This window comes from Oryctolagus cuniculus, chromosome 19 (assembly GCF_051225735.1).
Source record: "Oryctolagus cuniculus isolate XC-2025 breed Fujian yellow rabbit chromosome 19, ASM5122573v1, whole genome shotgun sequence".
Classification (NCBI taxonomy): domain Eukaryota; kingdom Metazoa; phylum Chordata; class Mammalia; order Lagomorpha; family Leporidae; genus Oryctolagus; species Oryctolagus cuniculus.
In genome coordinates this window covers 9377982-9401899 of record NC_142885.1, presented here as the reverse complement: position 1 = coordinate 9401899, position 23918 = coordinate 9377982, and the positions used below count along the sequence as shown (strand labels likewise).

The 23918-nt window shown below is 51.1% G+C and overlaps 2 protein-coding genes and 1 long non-coding RNA gene across 16 annotated transcripts in view; 1 reads left to right on the top strand and 2 right to left on the bottom strand.

Annotated features, from left to right (window-relative positions):
• Positions 1 to 466, bottom strand: part of LOC138846992 (uncharacterized) — a 43877-nt gene extending 43411 nt beyond the window's left edge. Inside the window, exon 1 of one of the 2 annotated variants that reach the window (XR_011384555.1) lies at positions 403 to 466. This is a non-coding gene — a long non-coding RNA (uncharacterized LOC138846992). The remainder of the gene's footprint in view (positions 1 to 402) is intronic. The other variant, XR_016225813.1, reaches the window with a different exon arrangement.
• On the top strand, positions 70 to 21729 carry LOC100347786 (NXPE family member 3). Of its 13 annotated transcripts, none has more exons than XM_070064412.2 (8): positions 70 to 1493; positions 1644 to 1847; positions 7385 to 7526; positions 8230 to 8343; positions 11003 to 11727; positions 14605 to 14678; positions 14778 to 14990; positions 20299 to 21729. In XM_070064412.2, exons 3-8 carry the CDS (start codon positions 7491 to 7493, stop codon positions 20829 to 20831), a joined length of 1695 nt encoding a protein of 564 aa, XP_069920513.2. In that variant the 5' UTR covers positions 70 to 1493; positions 1644 to 1847; positions 7385 to 7490; the 3' UTR covers positions 20832 to 21729. The 13 variants fall into 13 exon arrangements, with proteins under 13 accessions (XP_069920513.2, XP_089177087.1, XP_069920518.2 ...); XM_070064413.2 differs by having other exon boundaries at positions 676 to 836; positions 7391 to 7526; XM_089320958.1 differs by having other exon boundaries at positions 697 to 836; positions 11505 to 11727.
• Positions 21730 to 21959: 230 nt separating this feature from the next.
• MBLAC1 (metallo-beta-lactamase domain containing 1) lies at positions 21960 to 23420 on the bottom strand. The gene has a single exon (XM_051847759.3). It carries the CDS (start codon positions 23397 to 23399, stop codon positions 22611 to 22613), a length of 789 nt encoding a protein of 262 aa, XP_051703719.3. The 5' UTR covers positions 23400 to 23420; the 3' UTR covers positions 21960 to 22610.
• Between the last annotated feature and the right edge of the window lie 498 nt (positions 23421 to 23918).

The following is a 23918-nucleotide window of genomic DNA, read 5'->3' as shown; positions in this document are numbered from 1 at the left end:
TGGGGTAAATCAGACTGGGCAGGTACAACACCCTATTCAACATTTCTTGGACAAGGCCAGACAACTCCAGGTCCAAACTGAACAGGGCTGGAATTCTTGGTCCAACATTTGGTCACGGAGATCCTGGTTGCTACACTCCTGTGGCCCTGCGGCTTCCATACTCTTATTACTTGTTTTTGGACCATGTGTCTTCAATGCCTTCATCCATTTAGTCTCTAACAGAGTGCAAACCATCCGGCCCCAGACGGTCATCTCATTGGATTAGTACAGACAGCCCTTCAGACCGTGTGGACCATCTTTTCTTGGGATGTCTTCAATTACCACAGGACAGACAGCAAGAGAAGAGTACCCATGCCTGCTCTATGCTCCGATGCCAGTAGGGAAAAGCTACGGGATACATACCTCCACCCATGCTGCCTCTCTGATTGTGAGCTCCTTCTCTTCATGGAGAGCTGTTCAGAGAGGCAGGAAGGTAGATATGAGCCCTTGAATGTAAGCAAGAAAAAAACAGGATGTTCTTGTGGTCAAATCGGGGGCAGGACCTAGGGTTACCTTTAAAATGTTTGTGAGGAAGCAGCTACAAAGTCCTGCCCCAGGAACTTCCTCACTCCTGGGAAACTTCTTGCCCAGTAACTTTCCAGAGAAGGGAGAAGATAAAAAAATTGGCACGAAGAAAGCCATCCCATACCCATTAAAACCCTCTGCCAAGCTGCCCGTCTGGTCTTCAGGCGTATCCTTCATTAAACCTCACTAACTTGCTTACCGTCAATCTCTGTCTCTCATCTGAATTCTTTCCGTCAGGAATACAAGAACTGACTGCTGTTCCAGCCTTGCCGGTAAAAATTGATCTTTCTCTAATCCAATAATTTGTCTAATGTACTTTGAAAACAGAATAGAAGTAATGTTTTCCTTAGTAAACTCTTTTTACTTGAAAGGTAGAGCAACAAGGAGAGAATGAGAGAAAGAGAGAGAGATCTTCTACCTGCTAGTTCACTCCCCAAATGGCCACAAAAGCCAGGGCTGGGCCAGGAGTCAGGAACTCCATCCAGGTCTCCCACGTATGTGGCAGGGGCCCAAGCACTTGGTTCATCTTCTGCTACTTTTCCAGGTGCATTAGCAGGGAGCTGGATCAGAAGAGGAACAGCCAAGACTCTAACTGGCTCTCTGCTTTGGGATGCTGGCTTAACCTGCTGTGCCACAAAGCTGGCCCCTGAGTGAACTCCTTTTCCCCTCAACCTCTAGTTTGTTTGGAATCCTGCTCCCACCCCAGCTTGAGCCTGTCTTCTCCTGTTAGTGCTGGCTGCTCCACAGAAGACAATGGGAACTCAGAGAAAAAGCATGCAGTTTCTATAGGCAAGAGCTCAGTCTGCCAGCCCTGCCCGTTCCCTTCATATGCTCAAGTCCAGTTTCTTTTTCTTGAGAGGAGACACACTTGACCCTTCCCCCAAAGGCATTGCTTTGTTCTGCAGACTTCTGGTAGAAAAGGCTTTCTGGTGAGTGGGAGGAAGCAGCTGGGGGGTTGTACTGTAGCATTCTGCCGTGACTGAAGTCTCTTGCCTGCAGCCTTGTTCCTTCTTGGCTGCGGTATTCTCAGCCTCTAAATTTATTCCACTAAGAAAGGTGGTTTCTCTTCCCTTTTGCAGCGGCACCTCTTCCACATTTAACTTCTTGCCGAGTGCCTGACTGGCCACAGCAGCCACGTGTTTGGAGATTCCGTGCTCTGGCAGTGGTTAAAGCCTCTGCACAACATTCCTGTGTCAGTTGCTAGAAAAAGCCCAAACAAGACTTTGGAGACTTTACGGAGGAAGGAGAGAAAAAAACCAGAGTGAGCAGTGTCGCGTGATGGGGTAAGCGGACTGACGCTTCAGATTGTAAAAATGAGCAGGGGAAGTGGATACAGGTTTAGGGAACAGGGTATTTAGTCTATTGATGTGGCTAAATTACTATTCTTGAGGCTGTGTGGAATACAGAAACAGGCATGAGATAAGGAGCTTGCTTTTGAGAAAGGCATAACGTACAGGGCTTATCAAGTAGGACGTTAGATAAGGGCCAACAGACAGGGGTGGCGAGTGGCGGAGGGGACAGTCTGAGTGGTCAGGGAGACAGGAGACTCAAGTGGTTGTGAAGACCAGGATTCAAGGAGGAGAAAGCAGTCAACAGTTTAAAACACTGCTGAGACCTTGAGAAGGCTAATTGAGAAAACGGCTTTCGGGACTGGCAACCTTGATCAGAAATGGGTGTAAATCAGCTGTTAGGAGGAAGGGGATGGATACAAAAACAAAGTTTTGTTTATTTTTTTATAGGATGCAGAATACTCCTAGGCTAGGACACTGGGTGGCTACCACCAGAAGCCAATAGCAACGGATGGTGACTAGGGAATCCTGGAGTCAGTGCTACACCAAGAGGCCTGTCAATGGCTCTATGGCTCTGTAGCCACCATGGTTTCCCTGAATTCTGTGGCTCATGAACTGGGCCAGAAGGCAGAGGGCAGTGGCATTTGGAGGGAGCCGTGCACCCAGGCACTGTGATTCTCATCTCACTCTTTGCCAACATTGATCACAGCCTGATGCATGACATCATTTGGGTGATCTTGAATACAGAGCCGGCTGGGGAACCCTGCACACTGATTACCACCCACAGACCAACAGGAAGTTCAGGTGCCATGACTTGTTAATCCATGCGCTGAATGAGCTTCTCTGAGGTGGCTTGGCTGTCATTCTTTTGGGGGCTGAGTTATGATGTCATTTGAGCTTCATTTAGGCAGACTGACTCTTCCAGGTGTGCTCTGGCTGACCAGATCTGCCCTGGTGCTAGGGCTGTGTTGGGAAGAATATGGAGCCTACACTGGCAGGCACCGCAGCTCAATAGGCTAATCCTCTGCCTGCGGCGCCGGCACACCGGGTTCTAGTCCCGGTCGAGGCGCCAGATTCTGTCCTGGTTGCCCCTCTTCCAGGCCCGGGAGTGCAGTGGAGGATGGCCCAAGTGCTTGGGCCCTGCACTGCATGGGAGACCAGGAGAAGCACCTGGCTCCTGCCTTTGGATCAGCACGGTGCGCCGGCCACGGCGGCCACTGGAGGGAGACTATGGAGCCTACAATGTAGTTCAGCTGCAGAACGGAACATCTCAGTGGTAGGGCGTCTGGAATTTCTAAGGGGTGATGTTCTGGATTTCTGGGTCTTCCAGCAGCCCTAAGAAGTAAGTTCTGAGAGAGAAGGGCTTGAGGGGAAGAATTGAGAGAGTAGGTGGAGCTGTTTCATGAAGCCAGAGAAGAAATTGTTCTGTCCCCTCTCTGGCTCTGTCCAGTTTAAGGTTATTTGCCTCGGGTCTGGTAAGATGTTGAATAAACATAATGTGGTAACAATGCTGGGGGCAGATGGCTAATAGCATACGACGATGATTTACTAGAGCAGTATTGGGAGCCTTCCGACTTGAGGAAAGTCTGCCCAACATTATACATAAGTACATGGCAGAGGTTGAATTTACAGGTTTTGATGGAGAAAAGGGAGGGGAGTAGGTGAGTTGATCCTTGTTTCAAGAAAAGAGAATGAGAGGTAGGCATTCTGGTGCTGTGGGTTAAGCTGCCTCCTGGGATGCCACATCCTGTAGCTGATACCTGGGTTCAAGTCCCATCTCTGCTTTCACTCCAGCTTCCTGCTAATGCATACCCTGGGAGGCAGTGGATGGTGGCCCAAGGACATGGGCCCCTGCCACTCACATGGGAGACCCAGGTGGAATTCTGGGCTCTTGACTTTGGCCTGGCCTAGCCCCACCTGTTGTGGGCATTTGAGGAGTGGACCAGCAGAACTAGGAACTAGGAATTCTACTTAGGTCTTCCACAAGGGTGATGAGGGCCCAAGCACTTGAGCCATCATTTGCTGTCTCCCAGACTGCATTAGCAGGAAGCTAGAATTGGAAGCAGAGGAGCTGGGAGAGACTCAAACTGGCACTTTGATATGGGATGCAGGAGTTCCAAGTGGCATCTTAACTCCCTGAATGAGAACACCCACCTTGAGAGTACCCTCTTAAAAAAAAAAGATTTATTTATTTGAAAGGCAAAGTTACAGAGCGGCAGACATGCAGAGAAAGAGCTTCCATTGGCTCCCCAAACGGGGACTCAAAACAGTGCCCATGTGGGATGCCGATGCTGCAGGCCATAGTTTTAACCCACTGAGCTACAACTCCAGACCCTGTTCCACTTCCAATCCAGCTCCCTGTTAATGTGCCTAGGAAAGCAGCAGAGGATGGCCCAAGTACTTGGGCCCCTGCACCCATGTGGGAGACCTGGAAGAATCTCCTGGCTCCTGGCTCTGGCCTGGCTGAGCCCTGGCTGTTGTGGCCATCTGGGGAGTGAACCAGCAGATGGAAGATTCTCTCTCTCTCTCTCTAAAGAAGAGAGGAGGAGGAAGAAGAAGATGGAGGAGGAGAAGGAGAAGAGGAGCAACAGCTGGGACTTGAGTGGACACTCATATGGGATATCAGTGTCACAGGTGGCCGCTTAACCTGATGTGCCACAATGCCTACCCCATATTTTTTAAGTTTTTGAGGACACGCCACACTGTGTTTCACAGTGGTTGTATTATTTTACATTCCTGCCAACAATGTACAAGGACTTTGATTTTTCTACATCCTTGCCAGCACTTCTTGTCTGTTTTAAAAAATAATTGCCATCTCAGGTGTGAGATTATAGTTCTTTGTGGTTTTGTTTTGTATTCCCCTTACAATTAGTAATGTTGAGCATCTTTTCATATACCAGTGGGCCATTTGTATGTCTTCTTTAGAAAAATGTCTCTTTGCCCATTTTTAATTGGATTTTTATACTAAATTGTAGAAGTTCTTTGTTTACAAGAGTACTTACTTCAAAATGTTTGTGAAAAAATGGAATCAAAAGATGTTTACTTTGGTGCAAAACATTTTCAAATTCCATGTGCAATTCTTCTATAATATGCATTCTGCATGAACTTTTTGAAGATCCCTTGTATGCATAGATGTTTTTAAAAATTTTGCACCAAAATAAACTTATCTTTTTTTTTTTTTTTTTTTTTTTTTTTTTTTTTTTGACAGGCAGAGTGGACAGTGTGAGAGAGAGACAGAGAGAGAAAGGTCTTCCTTTTGCCGTTGGTTCACCCTCCAATGGCCGCCGCTGCAGCCGGCGCACCGCGCTGATCCGATGGCAGGAGCCAGGATCCAGGTGCTTTTCCTGGTCTCCCATGGGGTGCAGGGCCCAAGCACCTGGGCCATCCTCCACTGCACTCCCTGGCCATAGCAGAGAGCTGGCCTGGAAGAGGGGCAACCGGGACAGAATCCGGCGCCCCAACCGGGACTAGAACCCGGTGTGCCGGCGCCGCAAGGCGGAGGATTAGCCTGTTGAGCCACGGCGCCGGCCTATAAACTTATCTTTTAATCCATTTTCCACAAACTTTTGAAGCCCGTTTCTTTTTTTTTTTTTTTTAAGATTTATTTATTTATTTGAAAGTCAGAGTTATACAGAAGAGAGGAGAGGCAGAGAGAGAGAGAGAGAGAGAGATCTTCCATCCACTGGTTCACTCCCCAATTGGCCTCAACGGCCAGAGCTGCACCGATCTGAAGCCAGGAGCCAGGAGCTTCTTCTGGGTCTCCCACGTGGTGGGTGCAGGGGCCCAAGGACTTGGGCCATCCTCTACTGCTTTCCCAGGCCATAGCAGAGAGCTGGATCAGAAGTGGAGCAGCTGGATCTCGAACCGGTGCCCATATGGGATGCCGGTGCTTCAGGCCAGGGCATTAACCTGCTGCGCCACAGTGCCAGCCCCTCCGTTTGTCTTTTGACTACTCACTTCTGACAGATATATGTCTTGCAAATAGTTTCTCCCATTCTGTAGGTTTCCTTTCACTTTTTTTAAAACATATTTTTAAAGATTTATTTATTTTTAAAAATTTTTTGAAAGAGTTATAGAGAGAGGTAGAGAAGAGAGAGAGAGGTCTTTCATCCGCTAATTCACTCCCTCAAATGGCCGCAACGGCCTGAGCTGAACTGAGCCAATCCAAACCTAGCAGCCAGGAGCTTCTTCTGGGTCTCCATGTGGGTGCATCCTCCGCTGCTTTCCCACGTACACTAGCAGGGAGTTGGATCAGAAATGCGTCTGGGACTGGAACTAGTGCCCATATGGGACGCTGGCACTGCAGGCTGGGGTTTTAACCTCTGTGCCACAGCACCAGCCCTGCCTTCCATTCTTGACAGTTTGCTTTGGAGTGCAAAAGCCTCAAAGTTTGTTGTAGCTCCTCTTGTAAATTTTAGCTTTTGTTGATTGTGTTTCTGGGTTCACATACAAAAATCGTTGCTATAACCAGTGTTATAAAATTTTTCCTTTAATCCAGGAATTTTACAGTTTTAAGTCTTGTGTTCAAGTCTTTGATCCATTTTGAGTTATTTCTTGTTTATAAGAATTCATTTTTATACTTTCATATGAGTATATCCAGTTTCACTAATTCCATTTGTTGAAGAGACAATCCTTTCTCATTGTATATTCTTGGCATTCCTATCTAAGATCTCCATGTGAGTTTATTTCTGCTCTTTCTTTACCCACTACACCACAACACCGACCCCTATATATTTGTTTTCTATTTCATTATATTTTCTCTTATCTACATGATTTCATTCACTCTACTTTCTTTGCATTTATTTTGTTTTTCTAACTGTAGTTTGATTCCAATAGTTCAGATCCCAGTGTTGGTGGCTGTTTACTGTTGGGAAAAATAAGCAGATCAAAAAACAAGGGAAAACACACAACTTCCTGAAAACAAAGCTCACTGATACTAAAACCTGGTAAAGGCAGCTGCTGTGGTTTACGAGTGGTTTGTCCCCCAAAGCTGTGTGTGCTGTAGACGTGGCCCCAGTGTGGAGATGTTAAGAGGTGGCACTCGGTGGGAGGGCCTCAGGTCACTGGGGAGTGGCCCTGGAAGGAATTAAGGTAGTTCTCCTGGTAACTGGGGATAATTCCCTGTGTCGAGAGGGAGCCTGACTCCTGCACTGCTTTCCTTGGCTCCTTGTTTGTTACATGACGTATCATTCTCACACGCACTCCTGCCACTGTGATGTCACCTGCCATGAAGCCTTCACAGAGCTGAGATGATGTGGGTGCCATGCCCATGAACCTGCAGAACTGTAAGCTGAATAAATCTCCTTTCTTTACAGTTTATTATAGTCATGAAAAACAGACTGATGCAGCCATGAAGGGGGGCCTTTTGGAACACAGATCCACCTTCCAAGTCAGCTATGAACACATTCTGCTTCTTGCAGCCACAGGGGGTCGGATCTTATTGATTGGACACCTCTGTGCTGCTCTGTCCTCTCCTTGTACAAAAGTGTTTCTCTAGTCCAGCCCTTCCTTTTTCTTGCATTAATTTTTAGTTTCAGATGTGGGACAATACCGCCTTCGTGACTGATTTTCAAACATGGCAGCTGACACACTCCTGACTCCCAGAGACCACCATGGTCCTCCCAGGGCTAAGTTTTTATGCACTTGTGGGGTGTTCTGTGCTGGCATCCACAGGTGAGTGAGTAGCTTACCTGTATTCTACAGAGATGTTATCTTAATCACACTCCCTTTTACATACATAAGAACAAGATGCACTCAGTAGTAGTAACTCACAAAGGAGCAAAACCCCAGGCAGTGTCATAGGAACAATGATTTGATGGCTCAGAAGAGGGCCTAGAAGGGAAGGGAGAAGAGAGCCTGGAAGAGGCACCACAGGTGGATGCTGACGCCAGCTGTCGAAAGGCTGCTGACGTAGAGAGAGTTCCAGAAGCCTTCCTGAGCCTCCAGTCCTGGGGACAGACCAGGAGGACATGGTGTCTTGGCAGATTCAGAGGCTCTGCTTCTTCCCCATCTCCTCCACTGGTTCAAGCCCTTGCTGCTTGGAGTAGAGTGGAAGAATACAAGTGCCCTAGGGCTCCAGTCTTGGCCAAGTGCCAAGTCTTGTTGCAAAGGATATCTACTCTTCTGGTCACAAACGCCAGAGCGCGAGACATAGGAACCCTTACAGGCTCAGAAATCTGCTGATGTGATTGTGGTCTCTAAGGAGCACAGGTAGGAGTTAAGCACTCTTCGGCCAATCAAAGCACAGGTCACATTGCTGAGCACAGATTTAAATATTTCAATTTAAATATTTCAATCACAACTGGAAATGTTACAAACTGCCATTATTGATATACAATTCTCATGTTGATAATTTCCTTAAAAATTCTCTACCTAGGATCTGATCACATGCCAGATGTCTAACAAACGAGTTCAGGCATCCAAAGACCTACCTGTCAGACACTTCAAGGGGTACAAGATTGTGATTGTGGGGTCAGTCATTGCACTTTCGGTGAGTATTCCTCCTTCAACTTACCTCCATCCACCCACAGAGCTCAAACAAGTTGCTTTCTTATTTCTTTTTTTTTTTTATTAAGACTTATTTGTTTATTTGAAAGTCAGAGTTATAGAGAGAGAGAGAAAGACAGAGAAAGAGATTTTTCCACCCACTAGTTCACTCCCCATATGGCTGGAATGACCAGCACTGGGCCAGGGGAAAACCAGGAGCCTGGAATTCCATCTAGGTCACCCATGTGGGAAGCAGGAGCCCAAGCACTTGGGCCATCTTCTGCTGCCTTCCCAGTGCATTAGCAGGGAGCCAGATGGGAAGCAGAGCAGCTAGGACTCAAAACAGTGTTCATATGGGATGCTGGCATTATACATGGCAGATTAACTTGCTGTACCAAAATGCCAGTCCTACTTTCTTATTTCTTGTTTATTTGAGATGCACAGCGAGGTAGATAGGCAGGTAGATAGCGATCCCATTCACTGGTTTACTCCCCAAATGCTCAGAATGGCCGGGGCTACAGGCCAGAAGCCGGGAATAAAATTCAGATCTCCCACATGAGAGGCAAGAACCCAATCACTTGAGCCATCACCGGCTGCCTCCCAGGATATGCATGAGCAGAGAGCTGGATCAGAAGTGGAGGGGGCCAAACTGGACCCAGCACTCTGATGTGGGGTGTGGACATCTGAAGCAGGGACTTCACTGTTGTACCAGTTGCCCACCCCCAAATTGCTTAATTCTCATGGAGTCTGCTTTGTCTATGTCTTTCTTTTGTTTCCTGTGCTCTCGATGTGACATCCAGGAGGTCACTGGCTAATCCTATAACGTGAGGCTTTGGCTCTAAGAATTTTATAGGAAAGTATTTTGTACTAACTCAACTTTTTCTCTCTCTGCACGTTCTAATCTCTGTCATTTCTCCTGTCTTATTTGTACTTTCCTTCATGACTCACCTCAGGCGTCTCACATCGTCTTCCCTGCTGCCCATCCTCCACCCCCAACCCGGGCAGGGGCTCCTTACCTATCCTACTACTTATTACACTTCCCAGGCCTTTGACTAACTAAGGGCCAAGGGGTGTCCTTTTTCCCTTTAAACACCAGCGTATACAACAAAGTACTCACTTTTTATTGAGACAGAGACCAAATGAGTGCATTTCTTACTTATGTCAATGTCAAGAAACAGAGAAATCTATGTCATTAAAATATCTTGGTCACAGGGTCGTTAAAATATCTTGGTGTTGTGCTGCAACAGGTGAAGCCACTGCTGGCGACACTGACGTTCTTATGAGTGCTATTTGAAATAACAGCTGTTCCTACCTCTGATCCAGCCCCCTGCTAATGTGCCTGGGAAAGCAGTGGAAGATGGCCCAAGTGCGTAGGTGCCTGCCACCCACATGGGAGACTTAGATGGAGTTCTAGCATCCTGGCTTTGGCCTGGCCAGGCCCCAGCCATTTCAGCCATTCGAGGAGTGAATCAGTGGGTAGAAAATATCTCTCTCTCTCTCTGTTACGTGTGTGTGTGTGTGTCCCTCTCTCTCTACAACCCTACCTTTGAAATAAATAAATCTTTTTAAAGAAAAAGTATCTTGCTCACAAACTATGCTAACAGCTCATACAAGCATAAGCCCAACTTCCAAGGACTGAATTAAGTGCCCCTGGGGCAGATTTCAATGACCAGGGTGACGGAAAAAGCTCCTTCTACCTCTTCTGCTTTGTACCAGCTCTTTCTTCCTGATGTGCCTACCACATCTTTTTTCCTGCATATGGCATATGTTGACTTTGTCTTGGGAATTATGCAGGTGGAGAGACAGCTGAGTAGCCCCTGTGTGTAGGCCCCAGTCAGAGCCAGGAGTGTGCATGCATTACCTGATGTCTCTGCTAAAGGGAGGAAAAGCGTGCAGTCAGAGAAAGACACAGGGGAGATCATGCGAGAAACTGCCAGGCCAGCCAGCTGGATTCCAGTCTGTCCCTGGGAGGAATGGCTGGGCATCTGTGGATGTTTCGCGTGAGGCAAGGCCAACTTGTGCTTTCCTGAGACTTGGATTTTTGTTGGGAGCTACAGAAACCTGGAGCCACAGCCCCACCCCTTCCCTAGCTTCTCCTCCTGGGGTTTCCCATCCCTCCAGTCTCCCTCCTTTTACAGGGAATTCCTAGGATCCCTGCGTCTCCGATTCTGTGGGCCATTCCTGATGGAAGGCTTCGGCTCCTTTCTCTGGGTGTGAGCAGATTCCTTGTTCTGAGTGTAGGATGGAAACGGTGGGGGCAAGGTTGGGTAATCAGGAAGGGGAAGAGGGATTTACTCTGGAATTCGAGGTTCAGGCAGAGAAGGATCTGGAAGAGATGGGGAGAGCTGGAGACTGAGGGTTGGCATGTCTAGATCGCCCTCTGGTGGCAGCAGGAGTGTGTGCAGGTGGTGGGGCCAAAGCCAAACCAGGCAGACAGAGGTGTTATTCACGCTTCGTGTAGCAAACCCGCAGACCTGAGATGGTACTGAAGATGAGTGTGGTGATGGCTCAGAGACCGGACTTTGGGTCAGACGCAGCGTGAGAAAGGCGGGACTCTTGCCGGATACCCACTTAGGTGGAGCAGGACCAGGTTTGAAGAATTGAAGGCAGGAAAATGAAGGGACACGCAGCCCACTGACTGGTTCTTCTTTCTCTACTCACAGATCTTGTACTTCAGGGTTTCCTGGCCTGAGAGGAGCATCCCTCGGCCCCCAGTGCCCCACCCAGCGAACAAGTCCAAAAGACCCCTGTCCCAGGGGCTGGCCAATCTGACCCATCTCCTGTACTGGCCTGCGACCCCAGGAGATGGGGGGAACCTTTTGGCCTCCACCAGCCCCAAGACCTCCACCTACTACCTCCAGGGTCCAGTCCAGGCCAGATATGCCCTGGGAACCTACTTGAAGGCCATCCTTGTGGCTAGAGACCACTGGGGCAGGCCCAAGACCTACGGTGGGGACCTGTTCCGGGCACAGCTGCTGGGTCCCACCTTAAACACAGGAGTCCCTGGGGACGTGCAGGATCTAGAGAACGGCACGTACCTGCTGTCCTTCCCCCTGCTCTGGGCTGGAAGGGCGTGGGTGCAGGTGCGGCTGATCCACTCCAGCGAGGCAGTTGGGGTCCTGCGGAGAATATGGAGAGACCATTGGGCCACGGTTGACTTCACAGGCTATTTCCGGGGACCCACGGGCTACGAAGAAACTGTAACTTGCAACGTGAACCCCCTGTTTATTGGGGGGGAAGAATCTACCTGTCGCTACAAAGATGAAGATTCGGGTGAGCTCTGGTTCTGTGCTCAGCCCCGTACCCTACCCTGCAACTCACTGGTAGGACATTCAGCTGGCCATTACTGGAATGTGACCACACTGCACGAAGATGCTCTGATGGCGGGGTAAGGAGCCCAGCGCCATCTGGGGGGCCTGAATCCTGGTTTCTGTGATTGTTCTGCTGGAACTCCTGCCTGTATCACTCGCCTACCCACTCCTGTGGGACACATGTTTGCTGCGCACTTACTCTCTGCCTGGTCTCACACTAACAGCTGAGTCTTATAGACAAGAGCATTGCACCCCTGCCCTGGGTAGGTTTTCAGTGATGAGGCTCATGGCTTTTTAAACATGCAATGGGCCAGTGCCACGGCTCAGTAGGCTAATCCTCCGCCTTGCGGCACTGGCACACCGGGTTCTAGTCCCGGTTGGGGCACCAGATTCTGTCCCGGTTGCCCCTCTTCCAGGCCAGCTCTCTGCTGTGGCCAGGGAGTGCAGTGGAGGATGGCCCAAGTGCTTGGGCCCTGCACCCCATGGGAGACCAGGAGAAGCACCTGGCTCCTGCCTTCGGATTGGCACGGTGCGCCGGCTGCAGCGCACCAGCCGCGGTGGCCATTGGAGGGTGAACGAACGGCAAAGGAAGACCTTTCTCTCTGTCTCTCTCTCACTGTCCATTCTGCCTGTCAAAAAAAAAAAAACAAAAAAAAACAAAAAAAAAAACAAAAAAAAAAACCATGCAGTGATGAGCACTGCTCTGTAGCACAGCGAAGGGTGTCCCGTCTGGCCTGGGATGGGCAGGACAGGGGACAATTTAGCTGAGGCTTCAAGGCGAACCAAGGACTTGTAGGAAGAGTCCCAGTCCTATCCAGCAATCTGAGGGCCTGCGCAAGGAGAGTTCACAAATCAACAGCACACAGCGGACAGGGAGTAGGGAGGATGAGGGTGACCCACATAAGCGAGAAGAGACAGACACTGCAGTGTGGGAGCCGGGAAATGAACGCCGGGAGGCATCCACAGTCTCAGGGAAGCCAGCCTCCCAGGTGTACAGAGAAGGGAGTAAAGATGTGGACACAGAGTGGCTCCATTGAGACCTGATGTCACTGAGGGCCGAGGCAGGGAAGAGGCCAGAAGAGAGCCCAGGGATGAGCGAGGCGGTTTGTTTCTTTGTTTGTTTTTAAAGATGGGAGAGCAGGGCAGCTGGTGTCTAGGGAGGAGGGCTACTGAAGGCAAAGAGGAGGAAGCAAAAATCGGTCCTCAGCAGGTGTCTGGGTGAGGGGCAGAGAAAGGTAGAGGGGGACCTCCTTTGGAGAGGCAGTATGCTCAGGTGAGCGAGCACATGAACATTTACAGAGCAAAGGGAGGAAAACCAATACTTTTTGCATTGGTCAGCAAGGAAGTAAATTTTTCAGTCAGCTGGGAGCTGCTTTGGGATGTGCAGTGGAGGGAAAGCCCAGCATCTCTGGAGCAAGGCTGCCTGGACTGGAATCCCCGCTCCCCCAGTTAGTTTATATCATGTTGATCTCTAAGGCTAAGTTACTTAACCTTCTTATTTATTTATTTGACAGGTAGAGTTATAGACAGAGAGAGAGACAGAGAGAAAGGTCTTCCTTCAGTTGGTTCACCCCCCAAATGGCCGCTATGGCTGGCGCTGCACCAATCTGAAGCCAGCATCCAGGTGCTTCCTCCTGGTCTCCCATGCGGGTGCAGGGGCCCAAGCACTTGGGCCATCCTCCACTGCTTTCCCAGGCCACAGCAGAGAGCTGGACTGGAAGAGGAGCAACCGGGACTAGAACCCAGCATCCATATGGGATGCCAGCGCCGCAGGCAGAGGACTGACCAAGTGAGCCATGGCGCCAGCCCAACCTTCTTTTTAAATGTGATAGTATCCACGTCATAGAGTTGGAGTGAGGAGTAACACATAGGTTAATGCATGCAGAGTGCTTAGAACGAGGACAGCACAGGGCGGGCTCTGCTGGCTTTTTTGCTCTTACTTCCATCTGCTGCTTGTTGAGCTCCCGCCCTATGCTGGTGCTGTCCAAGGTGCTGGATCGAGGTCCAGCAGCTAGGAGAGGAAGGGCAGAAGTGGCCCCATGCATGGACCTAACCCTTTAGCTGACAGCAGACATTGAACAGATAATCAATCACATGTGTGGCCATGTGCAGTGGACAAGAGTTTGCAGTCTCAAGGTCAGCTGTTTTCTTTACATCAACCTTCATCCAACTCTGAGGACCTCCCAGGCAGGGTAGGGCAGGTGGGGAGGGCTCCCCTCAAAGGAACCACCTTGACTGTCAGGAACCCCTCTTTAGTCTTTTGTCCAGCCTGGCCGCTGCACAGTGCCCATTGAGCAAGCCCGTGTGAGGTTCTGGGCCCCACTGAGTGGATATTTCCACCTGGACTCAGAGTCGCTGGGGGTCATTCTGTATCTGCTCCCCGCCACTTCTGTGGGCGCCAGGGCTCTGACACTCTTGGGCGGGCCATGTTTGGGCATCTTTGCAGTTTGCAGCAATATTCTCTTGCAACCTCCCCCTTAAAAGCAAATCCCTCATTCATCTAGGACTTCTGTGCTCTGGCGCTGGGAAGAGAGCAGTGAGTGAACAAGTACGTGAAAACCCCGAAGGAAGGAACAGTCAACAATGCACATAACCATAGTTAAATTATACAGGAGGTTAGAAGGAGACATATGGGAAAGAGTGGGCATCTCCATTTCTCTTTCTGTCGCTCTGCCTTTCAAATAAATAAAAATGAATAAACATTAAAACTTTCAACATGAGTTTTGGAGGGGACACTCAGTCCATAGCACAAGGAACCCAGATCTCTGAACTCCAGCTTCCAGCCCTGGCTGCTCCCACATCGTCTTCCAGGAGCCTGAGGCTGCAACAAGTGTCCTTGACTTTACACCTTCCTCTCCCTCCTCCATGAACCCCCATTTTGCCTGAGCCCAGGATTCTTTTCCTTCATGCACTTCCATTAAGGGCTGTCCTCTCGCCCACTGGTCTCTCCCCAGGAATGTGACGGACAAGGCCCTTCCTCGAGGCATTCCTGCAATCTGGGTGGACAAGGAGGGTGACAAGAGTCTGGGTAAGTGGCACAGGACTTGCAGGAACGGCAGCACAAAGCCCCTGTCCTGGCTCAAACCTCTTCTGCACTCATTGGTTGTTTTTTTTTTTTTTTTTTAAGTTTCATCCCCCCAGCAACCTTGCCACCCTGGGATCCCAGTCCCAAAGCCCTCTGGCTTCTATCACCAAAACATATGGCATTCACTGGCCTGCTCGGGCCACTCCTTCCCCACTGAAGACAGCATCCTGGGCTGCCTGGCCGGCCGCATCATCCACATGATGGGAGACTCCACACTTCGGCAGTGGTGGGAGTATCTGTGTGGCGCTGTGTCCTGTGAGTAGCCATAATGGAAGGAGTAGGACACCTAAGAGAACACAAGGAGAGCCAGGGCCATGAGGAGGCAGACAGTCACATCCATGGGGCAGAATGACTGGACTCCAGAAGGAGGTGGGAGGACACCACACCTGGGTTGGGGAAGGGCTGGGAAAGAGGTGCCTGGGTGAAGCATTAAGGAACTCTTACAGGAGAGCAGGTGTGTGAATAACCATGATTGTAACTGAAGATTTGCTGGGGGAACAGAATCAGAATTTGAAAACTGTAGAAGAAATAAAAACGGAAGAGAGGGGCCGGCATTGCAGCACAGAGGTTAAGCTGCCACCTTCAATGCTGGTATCCCATATGGGCATTGGCTGGAAGACTCCAGACGGATGCTCCACTTTCTATCCAGGTCCCTGCTAATGCACTTGGGAAAGCAACAAACTGCCCAAGAATTTGGGCCCCTGCGACCCACGGGGAAGACCCAGATGGAGTTCCAGACTCCAGGCTTTGGGGTTCAGCCTAACCTAGCCCTGGCCATTGCAGCCATTTGGGGAGTGAATCAGTGGATGAAAGATCCTTTTCTCTCTCTGTTTGTCTCTCTCTCTCTAACTCTGCCTTTTAAATATATGTTATTTTTTTATTTTTATTTTTTGACAGGCAGAGTGGACAGTGAGAGAGAGAGACAGAGAGAAAGGTCTTCCTTTGCCGTTGGTTCACCCTCCAATGGCCATCACGGCCGGTGCGCTGCGGCTGGCGCACCGCACTGATCCAAAGCCAGGAACCAGGTGCTTATCCTGGTCTCCCATGGGGTGCAGGGCCCAAGGACTTGGGCCATCCTCCACTGCACTTCCCTGGCCACAGCAGAGAGCTGGCCTGGAAGGGGGGCAACCGGGACAGAATCCGGCGCCCCAACCGGGACTAGAACCCAGTGTGCCGGCACTGCAAGGCGGAGGATTAGCCTAGTGAGCCGCGGCGCTGGCCTCAAACATATATTTTAAAAAAACTGTAGACACCAGGCTTAGGCGGTTCCTCTTCAGACAAAAGGGAGACCTGAATTTTGTTGTTGTTATCCTTGGTTTTTTAGAAGTTTTTTAAAGTCTATGTTATTTTACTTAAAAGAAAAGATATGACTTCCATCCACTGGTTCATTTCCCCCAAACATTTAGTCAGGAACATCCCCTACAACATTTAAAGTCAGGAACCAGGCATTCCATCTGGGTTTCCAGTCATCAGTTGATGAACATCTAGGTTGATTCCATATCTTAGCTATTATGAATTGAGTTGGGGGTACAGGTAACTTTCATATGCTGATTTCCTTTCCCTTGGGTGAACCCCCAGGAGTAGGATGGCTGGGTCATATTGTATATCTATTTTCAGCTTTCTGAGGTATCTCCATACTGTCTTCCACAATGGCTGTACTAGTTTATATTCCCACCAACAGTGGTTAAGGGTACCTTTTCCCCAGTATCCTTGTCAGTATTTATTGTTTGTTGATTTCTTTATGATAGTCATTCCAACTGGGGTAAGGTGAAACCTTGTGGTTTTGATTTGCATTTCCCTGATAGCTAGTGATCCTGAGCATTTTTTCATGTGTCTGTTGGCCATCTGAATATCCTCTTTTGAAAAATGCCTGTTCTAGTCCTATGCCCATTTCTTAACTGGATTGTCCATTTTGTTGTTGTTGAGTTTCTTGAGCTCTTTATAGATTCTGAGCAATAATCCTTTATCATCTTCATAGTTTGCAAATATTTTCTCACATTCTATCAGTTGCCTCTTCACTTTGCTGAATGTTTCTCTTGCAGTGCAGAGCTTCTCAGCTTGATGTAATTCTATTAGTCTGTTTTGGCTTTGATCGCCTATGCTTCTGGGGTCTATTCCAAGAAGTCTTTGCCTATGCCAATGTCTTGTAGACTTTCCCAAATTTTCTCCTCTAATAATTTGATGGTATCAGGCCATAGACTTATACCATTGATCCATTTTGATTTTGGCCTGGAATCCCTGCTCTACCAGTTAGCTTATGTCATTTCTGATCTCTAAAGCTAAATTACTTAACCTTCTTTTTAAATGTGAATAACAGAGTATCTACATCATAGAGTTGGAGTGAGGAGTAACACATAGCATGTGAAATGCTCAAGATGAGGACAGTAGAGAGCGGGCTCTGCTGCTGTTGAGCTCCTGCCCTATGCTGGTGCTGTCCAAGGTGCTGGATCGAGGTCCAGCAGCTAGGAGAGGAAGGGCAGAAGTGGCCCCATGCATGGACCTAACCCTTTAGCTGACAGCAGACATTGAACAGATAATCAATCACATGTGTGGCCATGTGCAGTGGACAAGAGTTTGCAGTCTCAAGGTCAGCTGTTTTCTTTACATCAACCTTCATCCAACTCTGAGGACCTCCCAGGCAGGGTAGGGCAGGTGGGGAGGGCTCCCCTCAAAGGAATCACCTTGACTGTCAGGAACCCTTCTTTAGTCTTTTGTCCAGCCTGGCCGCTGCACAGTGCCCATTGAGCAAGCCCGTGTGAGGTTTTGGTACAAGGTAGAGGTCATGTTTCATACTCTTGCATGTGGAGATCCAATTGTCCTAGCACCATTTGTTGAAGAGACTGTCCTTTCTCCAGGGATTGATTTTAGCTCCTTTGTCAAAGATTAGTTGGTTGTAGATGTGTGGATTGGTTTCTGGGGTTTCTATTCTGTTCCGCTGGTCTATATGTCTATTTTTGTGCCAGTACCAGGCTGTTTTGATTATAACTCCCCTGTATACTAGGTCCTGAAATCTGGTATTGTGATGCCTCTGGCTTTGTTTTTGTTGTGTAAGATTGTTTTAGCTATTCGAGGTCTCTTGTGTTTCCACATGAATTTTAGCTCAGCCCTTCATACTGTGTTAAAAGGGAAATGTGTGGATGAGGCATTTGAGGAGCTGGCACTGGGGATGAAATATGATGTGAGAGCTTCAGACAGAGTTTTGGTATTGATTTCCTTGGGAATGAAAGTTAAAACGGGTCACAGTATCACGCAATCTGACTCTCATCTGTGTCTTTACCTTTTGTGCATCAGGATTTGAAATAAATTCCACAATATAACAAAGCATGCATTTAGGAATACGGTTTATTAGGGAAGGGGGTACCATGAGAGCCAAGGATGAACACAAAAGAGCACAAGCGCCCAACCCCTTCATCTGCTGGTCCTCCCATCACCCCCAAGAGAGGTGTACGGAGCCCGTGAGAGAGGGTTTCAGTTCTCATGGAGGGGAAACCCCCACCCACACCACTAGTCTCCCTTCTTACCCACAAGCTGAAATAGCCTCCTTGGGGTTTTGGGCACAAAACAGCTGGAGGTGGGCTGCTGCTTGTTTACAGAAGTTGTCTGAAAACACCAGCTGCCCCAGCTGGAAACCTGGCACCTGTGGGGCTGTCCACCCCCCTGCTTGAAGGATGGAAGCTTCCAGCCTCCCACGATTAGCCTGGGTGCAGCTCTCCCTCCAGGACAGGGGTGGGGAAGCTTTTCTCTGCCAAGGGCCATTGGGTATTTATAACGTCATTCACAGGCCATGCAAAATTATCCACTTAAAAATTGGCCTGCTGCAGCTTATTGAATTTCTAGTCCTGCCAGAAGTTGCCTTGATTGGGCCACAGTGATTTTGCAGGTCCTGTTTGGCCCATGGGCTGGACGTTCCTGAGTCGTTTCATGCAGGTGAATCAAGCTTATGTCAGGGCACATAACTGAGAAAATAGACTGGATCTCAGGTGACAGTGGCCTCCTAGACTGGCAACCATGGCACAAGGACATAAATTGGACAACCCTGAGTCTCCAGTTTGGGGTAAGCCTTCATCCAGGGTAGCTGAAGGAAGTAATGGCTGAATCCACATTGGCGATCTCAGTGAGGAGGCTGTAGAGGGAGACGACTCAGTAGGGGAGAGGGGTTAAGGAAAAGCACTGACAGCCTGCTCCAGGGTCCAGGGAGGGTGAGAACTGAGACCACACATTCAGATTTGGCAACTAAGAGGTCACCGTGAGGCCAGCGCTGTGGTGCAGTGGGTTAACACCCTTACAGTGCCAGCATCCAATATGGGCTCCAGTTCAAGTCCCAGCTGCTCTCCTTCCAATCCAGCTCCCTGCTGATGCAGTGGAGGATGGCCCAAGTCCTTGGGCCCCTGCACCCACGTAGAAGACTGTTGCAGTTGATTTCTCAACAATGTTGCAGTGGACTGTTTCTGAGAGGAGGAGCGTGGTGGGGGCAAGAGGCACGGATTCACCACACAGACCCCAGGAGTTGGGTGAAAGTGGGCTTGAGGCAAGCAGCCCACAGACTCGTTTATTTCAGTTAGTACAACAGCTTATATAGCCGAGACCATCCAATCCAGTCAAGGGGCGGTCTATGCCCCAACCAATCACAGCCTGTTGCCAGGCAGTTTCCCAAGCCATCCAATCACAGCCTGTTGCCAGGCAGGCTCCATTTGCCATGTGGGTTTCAAAGCCATCCAATCACAGCCTGTTGCCAGGCAGGCTCCATTGCCAGGTGGGTTTCAAAGCCATTCCTGAGTAACTGATGCTAGCTTGCCAGCGGCCATCTTGGCATGGCCTTCTCATTCCACCACAGGAGACCCAGAAGAAGCTCCTGGATCCTGGCTTCGGATCGCCTCAGTTCCAGCCATTGCAGCCATTCAGGGAGTGAACAAGAGGATGGAAGACCTTCCCCACACCCCCATCTCTCTCTCTCTCTGTAACTCTCTCAAATAAATAAATTTTTTTAAAGTCACTGGCAATATCATAGATTAGGGACAGCAAAATCGGGAATGTATAGGATACTTGTGTGGTAAGGGGAAAAGGATGCTAGATCCTTTGTATTTTTTATAAGAGATTTTAAAAAAATATTTATTTTACTTGAAAGTCACAGTTACACAGAGAGGAGAGGGAGAGAGGGAGAGAGGGAGAGAGGGAAAGAGAGAGAGAGAGAGAGAGAGAGAGAGAGAGAGAGAGAGAGAGAGGGTCTTCCATCCGCTGGTTCACTCCCCAGATGGCTGCAATGGCCAGAGCTGCGCCAATTCAAAGTCAGGAGCCAGGAGCTTCTTCCAGGTCTCACACGTGGGAGCAGGGTCCCAAGGACTTGGGCCATCTTCTACTTTCCCAGGCCATAGCAGAGAGCTGTATTGGAAGTGGAGCAGCCGGGTCTTGAACCGGCACCCATCTGGGATACTGGCACCGCCAGTGGCAGCTTTACTCACTATGCCACAGCCACAGCGCAGGCCCCCAGATCCTTTCTATTTTCAAATGAGCAAAGTACAGCCCTTTATTAACCCCTTATCCCTCTCTCTCATCCTCCCGACAGCCCTCAAGCCCGTGGATCTGCACGTCACCTATCAGGTGGGGCCCCTTATGGCCGTGGACACCACCCGGGGCATCGTGCTGCACTGGCGGGCCCACAGCTGGCCCCTGCGCTCCCTCCGCACACCAGTGGCCTCCCTGCACTCTGTGGCCCGCGAGCTGGGGGGCCTGGCAGGGGGTCCCCACACCGTGGTGGTGCTGGGTCTGGGAGCTCACTTCACCACCTTCCCTCCGTCCATCTTCATGCGACGACTGGCAGGCATCCGGGCAGCTGTGACGGCCCTGCTGGCCCGGGAGCCCCGCACGCTTGTGGTCATCAAACTGGCCAACACCGGCTACAAGTCCGTGTACGGCAGCGACTGGCTCACCCTGCAGGTGAACCGGCTGCTCCGAGCTGCCTTTGCTGGCCTCCGGGTGGCCTTTGTGGATGCCTGGGAAATGACCTCCAGCCTGGCCCTGCCGGACAGCATCCACCCAGGGAGACTCATTGTGCGCAATGAGGTGGACTTGCTCCTCTCCTTCATCTGCCCCAGCTGAGCGCTTCTGAGGGTTCCGCTGCTGTGCTGACCGAGGGCCTAAGGCCTAGGACACAACTGTGAAGAGACTCACAGCCCTAACAGGACATGAGAAAAGGACAGGTGCCACAGTACAGTCTCCCTCCTAATCTTACCCCTCCTCCACTCAAAACCAAAGGTTTTTTTTTTTTTTTTTTTTTTTTTTGTGACAGAGTTAGACAGTAAGAGACAGAGAGAAAGGTCTTCCTTCCGTTGGCTCACCCCCCCCAAAAGGCCACAACAGGCAGAGCTACACTGATCTGAAGCCAGGAGCCTGGTGCTTCCTCCTGGTCTCCCATGCAAAGAAGTGCAGGGCCCAAGCACCTGGGCCATCCTCCACTGCCATTCCAGGCCACAGCAGAGAGCTGGACTGAAAGAGGAGCAACCGGAACTAGAACCTGGCGCCCATATGGGATGCCGGCACTGCAGGTGGAGGATTAACCAAATGAACCATGGTGCCGGCCCCTAAAGTGCCTATTTTAAAACAAACGAGACAGTGCCATCACAGCTTGCTCACAAGCCAACAGCTTCCATGGTATTTAGTGTGAAGTCCAAGTCTCTTACGTCAACCGGGACCTGCACGCAGCACTGCCTAATTCTGTGGCCTGTTTACCTGCATGCTTCCTGGGACCTTTGCAGACCAACCCTACTGGATTTCTCAACACTAAAGATGTCTCAGGGCCTTGCTCCTGCTATTCCTGTGCCTAGAATCCCTTCTCCCAGATCCTCGAAAGGCTGACTGGCTTCCCATTCAGTTTTCTGACCAAATTTCACCTCCTCAAAGAAGCTTTTTCTGACCACCTCCCACTCCATCTGCTATCCCTTCCTCATCTTTACCGGATAGTTGGTTTGCTATTATTGATACGTGTACTTGTCTGTGATGAGCCGGCTCACTGTTTTAGGCCATGATCTAGGACAGTGCCTGAGGTATTGCAGGTGTTAAATTCCCACAAACAAGCGAAAGAATTACAGTCAAGCAAGTCAGTGGGGGGGGGGGGTCACCTCTGAGCCCTGCCAACCAATGAGAAACAGACAATCGGCCAACGTGGCCCCCAGCTGCAGCTGCCAAAGATAGCTATTAAGGCTTCACATTTACATGAGGACAAAAGGATTTCCAAAGCAGTTTCTACTTTTATTTTGGAGGACCCTCGAAAGAACCCCCAGGCACTGAGGCACCTGGAGCGGAGCCAGTCTTTGGTCTTAGTCTGGCTGCAGACACGGCAAGTCTGACTGAAGCACCTGTCTCCCTGGGAGTCCTGGCCGGCTCTCCTGTGAGTCCTGGGCACCATTCCGCCCTGGAGGGGATTCCTTGATGAGTCCAGTCCCTCCTGGGGCTCGTCCAGCCTCTTTGCTCCGACTCTGGCTGGCCGGCTCGCCTGTGTGTCCTGGGCACCATTCCGCCCTGGAGGGGATTCCTTGATGAGTCCAGTCCCTCCTGGGGCTCGTCCAGCCTCTTTGCTCCGACTCTGGCTGGCCGGCTCTCCTGTGTCCTGGGCACCATTCTGCCCTGAAGGGGATTCCTTGATGAGTCCAGTCCCTCCTGGGGCTCGTCCAGCCTCTTTGCTCCGACTCTGGCTGGCCGGCTCTCCTGTGTCCTGGGCACCATTCTGCCCTGAAGGGGATTCCTTGATGAGTCCAGTCCCTCCTGGGGCTCGTCCAGCCTCTTTGCTCCGACTCTGGCTGGCCGGCTCGCCTGTGTGTCCTGGGCACCATTCCGCCCTGGAGGGGATTCCTTGATGAGTCCAGTCCCTCCTGGGGCTCATCAGCGGCGACCACCGGCTCCTGCTGGCTGCTCCCCCTCACCCTTCGTGGGCGAAGTTTCCCTGACCACGCGGAAGGGGGCTCCGTGACCAGGCACGACCACGTCGGCTGTGACTAGGACCCTCCTTCGGCTCCGCTCCTGGGCCACCGGATCTTCGCTCAGCGCCTGCCATGAGCCCTCATCCCCACTGCGCTCAAACACATCGCCCGCCACCACCACGGTGCCCAGGGCTGTGCCGGCCACCACTACGCTCACGTCCCGCTGTCCCCCGTGGCCCGGCGTGGCCCACACCTCGAGCCCGGGCCCCAGCTGCAGGGGACGCCCCTCACCCAGCCCGTGGGGAAGGTAGAGGCCCCCGGGGAGGCAGAAGTCGTGCGACACCAGCAGAGCCGCCCCCGGGAACAGCCCCAGGTTCCCGATATGATCCGAGTGCCCGTGGGTCCCCACCACCAGGGTCACATCTCCCGGGCCCACGCCCTGCCCGGCCAGGGCCCCCAGCAGCGCCTCTCGAGTCCAAGGACCCCCGGTGTCCACGAGGATGGGGCCGCGAGCCGCCTCCTCCAGGGCGGTGTTGGCGCCTCCGCGCTCGGGCAGCGGCTGCCGGCGGCTGAAGGGCGGACCCCAGGCCTGGGGCAGAATAAGGGTCACGGAGCCGTCCGCCCGCACGGCGGCGTCGACCCCTCGGGGCTCCGCGTAGCCCTGCAGCAGCGCCACCACGGAGTAGGGGTCGCCGGGGATCCGCAGAGGGGGCGCCCCGCTCAGCGGCTCGGTCCGCACTAGAGCGCTCATAGCGCCGGAGGGGCGGGCTGAGAACGGAAGTGGGGCCGTGCGACGCTGCCCAGCCCTTGGGGGTGTCCACACACACAAGTCCGCCACGACCGAAGCGGCCCCTTCCCTCTCAGTTCTTGGCCACCCCTCACTCTAAAAGTGGTATCTCCCTCAACCCCCTCCCCTCAGCCGAAGACGGTACGGCCCGGCCCTTCCACGTGGACTTGCCCTTCCCTTGGCGTCTTCGGGCCCGTCCCCTCTCGTCTCCTCACCTTTCACCCTCCGAAGGACGTCCCTTTTCCATTCCCTCAGTCTAACCCTGACGGCTTTCTACCTTGGACATAGTTGTATCGCCTCTCTTGGGTGTTGCTTCACTCGGACAAAGCAGAAATCGGAGAAGCGCGTAGGATGTTTGTCCTCTGTGAGCTCCCGTAAGCCCAAGTATGGCGGCCGAAGAGGCGCCACGTACGTAACTTCCGGCGCGTTCGCACCGTGCACCGACGGAGGCATTCTCATTCCCCGACCCTGGAGCGCCCCCCT